Source organism: Leptonychotes weddellii, chromosome 9 (genome assembly GCF_054177405.1).
Source record: "Leptonychotes weddellii isolate Sample4059 chromosome 9, ASM5417740v2, whole genome shotgun sequence".
In the NCBI taxonomy this organism is placed as follows: domain Eukaryota; kingdom Metazoa; phylum Chordata; class Mammalia; order Carnivora; family Phocidae; genus Leptonychotes; species Leptonychotes weddellii.
In genome coordinates this window covers 53,205,893-53,216,897 of record NC_138377.1, presented here as the reverse complement: position 1 = coordinate 53,216,897, position 11,005 = coordinate 53,205,893, and the positions used below count along the sequence as shown (strand labels likewise).

General features: G+C 48.6%; 1 protein-coding gene across 1 annotated transcript; it reads right to left on the bottom strand.

The window, feature by feature from the left end:
- Window positions 1–3,919: 3,919 nt before the first annotated feature.
- FOXA1 (forkhead box A1) lies at window positions 3,920–9,212 on the bottom strand. Its single transcript, XM_006729932.3, has 2 exons — window positions 9,042–9,212; window positions 3,920–6,715 (listed from the first exon to the last, which is right to left on the bottom strand). Exons 1-2 carry the CDS (start codon window positions 9,111–9,113, stop codon window positions 5,366–5,368), a joined length of 1,422 nt encoding a protein of 473 aa, XP_006729995.1. The 5' UTR covers window positions 9,114–9,212; the 3' UTR covers window positions 3,920–5,365.
- Between the last annotated feature and the right edge of the window lie 1,793 nt (window positions 9,213–11,005).

Here is an 11,005-nt window from a genome sequence, read left to right as displayed (position 1 = left end):
AGGGAGAATATTCTGCTTGTATATTCTACCTTGACTAGAACATAGAGAACCCCAAAGTATCATGAGGTGGCATCTAGATTCTCACTTTCTGGGGCTACAGAGGGGGAGTTTATGCTCACCGTGAGCGTTCCTCTTACACTGTGTAGTCACAGCTGACATAATTGGAGAAATGAGGAAGTTAGAAAAAAGAAAGGTAACAAGTGAGGATTTCCCCCTTGTCAGATTTTTAAAAAATGTTTATAGTAGGAAAATGCATTCCTTTTACAAGTTAAAGTTGAAATGGATGGGTATTTTCCAGCTCCACATTGCTTGCTAGAATGATGACTGGAGGGGGCAGTGGGAAGGTGAGGGCTGCAGTCTGAGCTGTCCAAAGTTCAGTGAACGGAGCTAGACTGGGAGCTAAAAGAGAAACACCAATTATAGTCTTAAATGTAACTATTTGGAAGAAAAAAACCCAGAACATTGAAAGTAATCTGTTATTAAATGTTATTTGGATACACCAAATAGGATCAGTGGTAGGAAATAAAACTTGCAGAAACGGCTGCTTTAAAAACAAAAACAAAAACAAAAACAAAAACCTTTTATCTCTCCAGATTCTATTTCCAAATGGGAAGGTTGTAAAATCTTTCAAGTTGTTTCATTTTATTACATTCTTACTCTCATGAGTTTCTATTGATGTTAGTGATTTTGTTTGAGAAAATCTTATTTCTAAATTTCAGCATAATTTAATGACCTATTTAGCCCCAGGTAGCTCACAAATAATCAACTTTTGCACATAATTATCTTGAACTAATTAGACATTATCTTAAGTCCATTTAGTTGCAAAACACATTTTACTACAATCCAAATAAGCAATTAAGATTTGATTTTTGAAAATAAAATATTTTTATAAATTTATGAAACGCCTAAGTTAAGCAATTTTATCTTTTCAATGAGTGTTTCCTCTTGACATATCGAGGTATCACATTAAAATACATTATAGCTAAATGTTCTACAATATTACTGCTAAATCAACAGAAAACCAATTGATCTTGAGGAAAGGTTAATTAATTTGGGCTACAGGTCTCCTACTTTGGTCTGCATTGAAAGGAATTTGTATTGATCACAGAAAATTTTTGCAAAGAAACTTAATAAGCATTTTTATGGAATTGAGATCAATTTTTTAAAGTGCTAAAACAACAAGATTTTTAAATGTTATCACTCCAGGAATTCTTTTCTGCTATGGCTCATTCGAATCTGTTAGACTCCTGAGAAAAGTAATGTTTTTTTACACTTTCAGTGAAATCAGTCGAGTATTCCAGGCTTCAGAAAATGAAACAGAAGTTAAGAACATTAATAGGATTTTGTTTGTTTAATCCCTCCTCCCTTAATAATGCTCACCAGTTTATTCTGCTATAGGGAGTTCACGAAGGGACAATGGAGATTAAATTTTATCTGTGACGTAAACACTAATAGCCATCATGTAGAAAACAGACCGAGCTGCCTTCTACTTGGGAACACTTCTAAGTTGTGTAGTTTCTGGTGAGCTTTCCCCCTAGCTGTGTTTAGTTGTCTTCTCTTTTTATCAATTTAAAAAAACGTGTCAGGCCCGGAACAAGGTGAAAGTTAACATTTGAAGTTCTCTTCCCCAGGACAGTATTCCCTCCCAAAAGATTTTTCTTTTTTTTTTTTCCTCAAAGTGCTCGGTGGTGGCGTCGTCCCTCGAGCGGAGAGCCTCGGAAGCGTTGCAACTAGACGGTCTGCAGGAAGGTTTTTTTCTTCTCACTCCCTCCCTCCCCATCCGGAGACCCCTCCCCCACCTCGAGGGAAATTCTTCCATCAAGCGAGCCCGGTGGACGGCGGCTCGGCGGTCAGCATCCCCTTTCCGCCCTCGTCGGCAGGAACGAGTGCCCGAGGTGAAGAAATACAGAAATTCGGAGACGAAAGAGGGGGTGGGCGGGGGTCAGGGAAGGCGGCGCGCTCGAGGAGGGTCGTCGCAGCACTCCCTCGGAACCACAGATGTTTTCCTCCTGGCCCCGGGGCGCGGCGCCCCAGTCCCGGGCGTTCCGGCGTTTGTGGGTCCGGGTTTCCGAGGAAGGGATTACGCAGCGGGAGCAGCCGCGGCAACGCGGGCGTTGGGGCCGCAGGAGCGGTAAAGCGACGCCTGGCCTTCTTTGTTGACTTTTAGGTCTCGGGCTCGACAGAAGATTTATTCGCTAGGAGGGGAAAATGCCCAAACAATAAAGAACTAACTGCACTTGTCACCCCGAGATGCCTGCGGTCCTGCTCTGTCCCTCTTCCCTGGCAACCGCCCGCCGCGGCCCCAATCCGCGCACCCTTCCCAACGCGCGGGGCGCGGGTCGCCCAGACGCGGCAGAACTCGCGCAAGGTGCCGGGAGGTGCTTTACTGCTCAGAGGCGCCAGGAAAGCGCGCGAGAAGCCCACCAAACCAGCTCCCCGCGACCCACCATGCTAACTTCTAAGGCAGGTTTCCAAAGTGGCCTCTGCCAGCAGCCTGCGGCGCCTCGCCCCCCGCAAGCCCAGAAAAAGTCTCTGCCAAGTAAGAGAGCGAGAGCTGAGGCCAACTTAAGCCTGGTGGGTGAAGGCAAGACATTGATACTGCTCGTATGTTAGAGAGGAAAGGGAACATCACCGAGGGGAAGGCACGAAAGTTAGACGATTTACACTCGGTGGGCCTGGTAAAATTCCTCGGCCCGAACTTACGGCCTGAAGTTACATTTGGAATTCAAATTTGCCAAAGCGTTTGTTTACCCGCCATATACATATAAATAACTATTGAGATTGAAAGCTTTTTCCTCTCTTTGGGACTTTAATGTCCTTCCGAAAGGCCTCCAAATTAGATTTTGAAATTATTCAAACCAGTTATTTCCCTCTCCTCCTTTCACTAGCTGAAGTGGGGCGGTGGGGGGGGGGGGCGAGGATGGGATTTCTGGATTTTTCTCAAGTGCTACATGCCACCCCTTCCCTCATCTGGGGAGGCAATTACGCGATAATTAAGGGACTCACACAGCTCTTTTTATCTTGTCCGCACTGTGGAGTGGGGCGATCAAAGTAAAGGCTGTCCAAGTTCAAGCCCCGGCGAGGATGGAGTTCATACACAAGGGCTCAGGCAGGCTAGCCTCTGCTTGGGCTGGTGTTGTTATTGTTGATGTCAATCCGAACAAGACTTACAAAGAAATAGGTGGACTGGAAAGTGAGCCTACTATCAAAGGAGATTAATGATTTTGTGATCTCAAGCAACTGTAGGGGTGTGAAGTTGCATTTAAAAGCTTCTTAGAAGGCAAACAAATCATCAACTTTAAGTTCTCAGGAATGATATTTTTAGAAACAGTATTTTTTAAAAGTATCTTCACAAAATACAAAATAGCAGCTACCCCGAAATGTCCTGGTGGCACAAATCTTCCCCTGCAGGAGAGATTTAACTCGACTCCCCCAGCCCCCTCCAGAGCTACCATGATGGTTAAGTTTTGTTTCTCTTTCAATGAAAAAAAAAAAGTTCAGGATTCTCTGTTGTAGACAACTTAATTTTATCAGCCACATCTGATATTTTATTCTCACTAGAATACTTCTCAGATAAAGGAATATTAGACATTGGGGCAGGGGGAAATGTAGTTATATTAATGAATTTGATTTCATTGTGGACACTCAAAGGAAACAGAGGAGGCTTAAGCTCATGTCAAAAATTAAACATTACTGGGAATAAATACTCTTAAAAATCTCAATTCTTGGGATATTAAATCAATTTATCTACCCACTTTTATTGAATTTCTTTAACTGTTTTTTACTAGCTTCATGTTCAGATAATAAACAAACAAAACAATTTTGTTTTATATCATTTTCCCTTTTTGTTATTTATATTCAGTACCGGACTTTGGAAAATATCATTTTCAGAATACCTATTTTGGATTTAATTGAGGAAAATAACAGATATACTTTTTTGTTAACATTTGATTTATTTAAAGTCCTTAACTGCAAATGATCAAGAACATATTCCACAGTTTAAAATTTATCATTTTTGTTATTTAAATCAAAATATTTTAATTACAATCACATTGATAAAATTAACATTTTTAATTTGTAATTTTAACCATCATTTAAAGCAATTTCAATGATAAAGAAAAAAAAAGGAATAAACCATGCAATAAATTAACATTGAGAAAGCAAAGAAGAATAATGAAACCCGTCTGGCTATACTAACACCATGTCCAACTGTGAAAAGTGCATTAACACTGAATTCAACAAGCACACGATGGCAATAATTGAAATGGCCACAATCAGTTGGATTTTGGAATTTTGGACCAAATTTTGAAATACCACTCCCTATAACCTATCTCTCCTCCAACATTGTAATATTCCCTTTTTCCTGGAAAAAAAAATATTATTTAAATGGTACAGATACATAGAAGCTAATTTTGTACATGTTATGTGACCTCAGAATGACATGACAATGGTACTCTGCAAAGCAAGGAGCAGAGTTATTGAGGATGGCAATTCTTGAGGAATTGATTCTCAGGGCTATATGTGAGTGGAGAGGACAAGGGAGGAGGGTGTCTTTGTAACTTCTTGGTCAGGCAACTCTTGAAAATGTACCATGTATATCACCTATTATTTCTACATGTTATGCAAATATATGGAGGATGTCTACATATTTGAGCATGTGCATAAATAAGTTCGTACATAATATATGTGTATTTCATTTTAAGACATCAGCTATCTGAATGTATCAGAAATGGAAGCTGAATAATGGCTCTGATGTTTATAATCAATTTATGTTTTGCTGCATAACAGCAGTATTGTCCTTCAAATACTTTTAATAGTCCCTAGTGTCTACTTGTTTCTTCACCCTTTCAGTTCTTATGGTTAAGAGTATTGCCACAGACCTGTAAACTTGTGGAGGGTCAGGTGGTGGGGGTGGAGGGAAGCACAAACAAATATTTTACAAGTTTGACCATCTTTCTTTATTTCTTTCTTTCTTTTTAAATAAACCCTGCACAGACTAGAACGGTGTCTGGAGGGGAAAGAGGGAAGAAAGGGAGAGGAATAAGGAAGTAGGAGGATTTTATATATACATTTGTGGATTGTTAAACATTGCAGGAAAAAATTGTGTTGGTTTGGGACTGGTTTTCTTTGTAATAATATACACAAGGCATTTCGAATACAATAACAGAGTAACAGTCCTTTGCACTGGGGAAAAGATTGTGCACACACACAAAAAATGAAATAAAAATAGTTGGGATTTCATTATGCTGTTGTCGGCTTGGTATGTGTGGTTTTTGTTTGCTGTTGATTTCTCTCTCTCTCTCTCTCTCTGTCTCTCTCTTGCTACCAGCATGGCCATGCCAGACAAACCCCCAGTCCCAGGGAGCTAGGAAGTGTTTAGGACGGGTCTGGAATACACACCTTGGTAGTAGGCCGGCTCCAGGGCTGAGGGCTCGATGGGGCTCCTGGTGGCCACCGAGGCGCTGCCGAGAGGCAGGCTGGCGGGCAACGCAGCGCCATAGGGCGAGTACTGTAGTGCCTGCTCATACGCCTTGAAGTCCAGCTTGTGCTGCTGCTCCGAGGAGGACATGAGGTTGTTGATGGAGAAGGGATGGTTGAAAGAGTAATGGGGGTCCCCTTTCAGGTGCAGCTGGGACTCGTGGGGGGCCAGGCCATGCGCCGGGTGGGAGGGGGGCACAGATACCAGTGCCCCGGGCCCGGAGCTGATCGGGGGCGCAGCCGAGGAGGATGGAGTCTTCAACTCCGAGGCGCCCCCTGTCGCCGTCGCCCCGCTGTGGTCCAGAGTCTGGGGGCTGGCAGCCGGCCCGGGGGCCGGCGCGCCCTCTAGCTGGCCTGCCTTACCGTGCACGCCCCGATGAAGGGGCGAGTTGGCAGTGGGGTTGGCGGCGCTTGAGGGGTCCTTGCGGCTCTCAGGACCGCCCTTGGCGCCGCCGCCGCCGCCACCCCCGCTCCCGCTTCCGCCCCCGGCCCCCGGCTGCTTCTCACACTTGAAGCGCTTCTGGCGGCGCAAGTAACAACCGTTCTCAAACATGTTGCCGGAGTCCGGGTGCAGCGTCCAGTAGGAGCCCTTGCCCGGCTTGTCCGGGGAGCGCGCCACTTTGACGAAGCAGTCGTTGAAGGAGAGCGAGTGCCGGATGGAGTTTTGCCACCGTTGCTGATTCTGCCGGTAATAAGGGAAGAGGTCCATGATCCACTGGTAGATCTCGCTTAGCGTGAGCATCTTGCTGGGCGCCTGCTGGATGGCCATGGTGATAAGGGAGATGTACGAGTAGGGCGGCTTAGCGTGCGGGTAGCTGCGCTTGAAAGTCTTGGCGTCGCCGCCGCCCCCCGCCCGGCTGCGGCCCAGGTTGGACGGCGCGTACGCCATGGGGCTCATGCACGGGTTCATGGCAGCCGCGTAGGGGCCCAGGCCGTTCATGGAGGCCGCCGGCTGCGCGCCCATGGCGCCCATGCCGCCCGGGCTCAGCGTCGTCCCCATGGCCGTCACGCCCGCCGCCGTCATGCTGTTCATGGCGCCCGCGGAGCCGCCCGGCATGCCAGCCACGGCGCCCGGACTCAGGCCGGCGCCCAGGCCCGGGTTTGCGTAGGACATGTTGAACGAAGCTGGGGTCATGTTGCCGCTCGTGGTCATGGTGTTCATGGTCATGTAGCTGTTCATGGAGTTCATAGAGCCCAGGCCCGAGTTCATGTTGCTGACGGGGACCGAGGAGTAGGCCTGGAGCGGAGACAGCGAGGGAAGAGGCCCCGAAGGGCGGGGTTAGTAGTGGGAGCCGGCGGCCTAGCGCCGGGGGCAAACCCAGAGACGTGCAGAGAGCATTTCTGCAAAGCATAGGACCCCCCACCCGGGGCAAACCGTCAGGCGCCCTCCCCAGAAAGAGCAAAGAAATGTCTTGCGCAGCAGGGGAAAAATCTTAGCGCGGCAGGCATGAAAGACCAGCGCTCACAGAAAATATGTCCCCAGGAAGATGTGTAATCGCCTTACATGCCAGGCTCAGGGGCCGACTTCTAGGGCCCCTCCATCGCCTTCTGCATCCACGCCAGTTGGTATCCCAGTCTCCACCCCAGACCGGCCTCAGCAAAGCCCTTTTGGTTAAATGGAGTTAAACTCCGAAAACAGAATTATTCTCTGACTCTGCTAATTCACCCCACCTTAGGGGGTGCAGTGCGTTCGGCGTAGGCCCCCGGGGGTGGACAACAGAACACCAGCTCTGTGCCTATCTCGCCTAAGCCGGCCAGGCCGGGCTGACCACATAGTAGCCTGGGCTGTGTGGGGTGGCTGTTAATTAAACTCTCCCTGATAGAACTAATCATTCATGGCCATATGACCATCCATTTCTCAACAACTGGCTTTACCGCCTTAGCAGTTTTCCCCAAATGGTGACTTTTTGTTATTATGTTTAGAGGGAGTGTTTTCCATCTACTTGTAGCAACTGTAATATTAAAAGGGAAAGAAACTCAGAAGTTAAATAAGTTTTGGAAAAAAATTAAAAATAGATACAAGAGGAGAGGGGGCAGGAGGGAGTGCATAATATCAATGCACTACACTTAACTTTCACTTGACTTTACATGTACATCTCTTTAAACCATTCAAAAAGTTGCACTAATTTCGTTACCTATTTCCAGCCCCATAACATTTGGAAAATTTTGGTGACAAAATTTGTCAAAATAATCTATTTTGTTTTCCCATACTGATATGTTGCCGTGGATTATTTCAAAGCTTGGCTTTAAAATCCCCTTTAAATTTCTAAAATCAAAGTCTACTTATTTTCTTTTAACGCTATTCTATTTCCCAATTCTCAGCTTTAATCTATAAGGAAGTTCTTTCTATAGGGAACTTCATTAACTAGGCGGTCGAGATGTCTGCATCTGAATTAAACCCGAGGAAGAGTTCTAAGCTCATTTTAAAATTATCAGTAGGAGAAACCCTTATCAATAGCAATTTGGGAATGCACTGTATATGTTAAAAACAGAAATATAAAACGTCTCTGATAATTTAATAAAAATAATGTCCTTGAATTTTTTTCATCAGCAGATACAATTTCATTTGAAAAAATAAAAGGTGTACAAAGTTAACTAGGCACACTCTGCTATGGTATGCAAATAAACTCAAGCTAAGTTTATGAATATATAAATACACAAATCTAAATAAATTACCATCAAAATATTTCCTGATTCTATATTTTTCTGTCCATGCCTTAAATTATTTTTACTTTCGTTTTTTTTTTTTTCTTTTCCTCTCCCCAACATTATCGAAGGCGATTTCAATAACCGTTTTTAATAATGGTGTACTTTTGGGGGGTAATTGCCAGCTGTTTCCAGATAAATACTTTTAGTAGGTGGTGGTCCCGCCTGTACCTGGTTTTCCTCACAATCCCTTTGTGCACATTGTAAAATAAACCACATGAACGTGCTACCAAGGAAGGGGACAATGAAGAGAAACAGGTTCTCAGTTCGGGGTGCTGGAGGAAAAGTCAGTTCGCACCAGCGCCACCCAGCGGTTCTAGAGTAGAAAGAGCACACTTCTCCCCAAACAGGGCTTTTAAAGAAGTTTTATAGAATTTCGGAATCGATTCATTATTAAGACGCTCAACTTAACTGCAGCGCGCTTTCATCTGAAGACATCTGCGAATTCAACCGTGGGAGGGAGAGGCCGCCCTGCTGGAGAACTCTGTCTTTCCTAGAGTTACCTCCAACTCTTGCCGGCGCCCGCCCGCCAACCCGCGGCACTCCGGGCCTGGTTCCGGCTCCCGCTCTCCGCAGAGAAGAGGTAAACGCTTTCCAGAGCGGGTGCTTTCAAAGCCCAGAGTTTCCTGAAACCCTCTGGCCCGCTCCAAGCGCCGAGCGCCGGGACCCAGCCTCCCCCGTGGCGCAGCGGATCCGGCTCCAAGGCCGGGCCAAGGCCTGTCGGGAACACCTCGGGTGGGCACGCAACGATGGCACGGAGGAGGCGCCCCCAGCCCGCCACCCTTCCGGGCGCCCGCCTCTCTGGGCCTCCCCCGGCACCGGTTCCGGGAGCGTCCTGCCTGCTGCCCGCCTCTCACCTCCTGTGTGTCCGCGTAGTAGCTGTTCCAGTCGCTGCTCTCATGCCCTTCCATCTTCACAGTCCCTAACATCCTGGAGCCACCCTGCCCGATGCAACCATCCAGCCCTGTGCGAAGCGACGGGCGGCCGCGCGGCGCAGGGCGGGGGGCGGGGAGCCGAGCAGCTGCAGTCACCCGAGTGCCCGCGCCAGCCCAACGCCACCCTAGCGGGGAGGAAGCCAGGCTCTGCGGGGCGCGGCGTGCGCGGCGGAGGCTGCGCGGCGGGCGGGGGCAGGCGGCGGCCGCGGAGCGCGGCGCCCGGGAGCGCCTCCGCGGGAAGTGAGCGGGCGGCCTCTGCGAGACGAGTGCAGTTGAGCTGATGTGGATCTTACGTCGCTCGAGTGCCCACCTCCTCGTCCTCTCCCCATTTGTCCGCTTCACAAAGACGCTCGCACCTACAAAGCCCGAGGTGCACCTGCGAGGCGGCCGCCCGCCAGTCCAGCCGCCGCGCCTCCCGCCCAGCAGCGCCGCCGCTGCGCGCCCCCTGCGCCCCCTCCCGCCGAGCCCCCTCCCTCAAACCCGGCCCTCACTTTGTTTGCAAAGCAGAGTAATTGGTTTAAGCCCGGAGCCTGGGGGAAGAGGGAAATGGGATGGGGGGGGTGTAACCCCCTTTGGAGGAGGAAAAAAAGAAAAATAGGCGGGGCCGGGCAAGCTAACGAGGGCTCTGGATAGGAACCGCGCAGCCGGAGAAGGGCTGGGGGCGGTGGCGTTGGATCCCCGGCTCGGGGGGCCGGGCCAGCTAAATGACCCCAGAGTCCCTCCCCAGGGGGACCCACCGGCTTCTGGGGGCCGCCGGCTGCAGCCCCATCCCGTGCCCCTCCTGCTCTTCTGCCCGCTTCCAGCTCCCACTGTACTGATTACTGACCCAAAGTTCAACCCGGGGAGACTGGAGACTACAGACCATCCCCCTCCCCGGACTTCAGGCTTGAAAAAGGAGAAAGCCCCAATTTTGCCCCTTCACTAGAAACTCGGCCATCTGAGTCAACCTAGCCGAGTGACGTTAGGCCTATTTGGGCTCCTGGCTAGCAGAGCGGAGACGCTGCCACGAAACCCGTACCTGCGGCTAAGAGCAGGTGAGTCACAGCACCGTTTTATATCTTTATGACATAACTTTTTTTCCCCCCCCGCCTCGGTCCGCTCTACTTCCCTTGTCATCTGTAGCGATCATAAAGAGGAAGAGACTGAGAACAGATGTCTGTGTGATAGGGCAGGCGCACCCGAGTCGGGCCGTCCTCCTCTGCCCAGCTCCTCCTCCTGCCCCCCTTCCGCAGCCCCGGGGACTGAGCTGGAGGCGACCGTCTGGTTTCTGATAGGGAAAGGTCAGGGGGAGGGGACATCTCCCTAACTGCGCGCGTTAACTGGGAGAGCATGAACACAGGCGCGGGAATGCATCTGCTCGGCTAGAGAGGTGCCAGGTTGAAGCCAGGGATGGTCTGCAGCGGTGCCTGGTCCCATCTCCCACCTGGAGGGGCCAGGCTAGCACCCCAGGCGCTTGCTTGGTTCCTAATGGGTCCTGGACATTGGTGGGAAGTTCCCCCCAAAGCAAAGCCTCTTGGCTCCTATGAGGCCCTGGGTAGTGGATTGCCCACAATCATTTTAATTGGAGAAGGACCTACTGAAGTGATTGATAAGCACTGAGTTGGTGATAGGTTGTGGGATGGTGTGAGTTTATTTCTGAGAGTATGAATGTGTGTGAGCTTCTAAATGAGTGTGGCCATGTCTGTATCTAAGTGTGTGGGTGACCACGTGTGTGTCCTACCCTAGGTAGAACCCACTAGTTTTCCTGAAGTAACAACAAAATAAAATCTTTCAAAAATGACTAAAAATCTGCAAAATATTCTTGTTTGGCAAAGTTTTAAGCATGTTATTAATCTCATATTAAGAAATGTGTTTTAACTTGTCTTTCAGATACCTTGGGGGGGGGG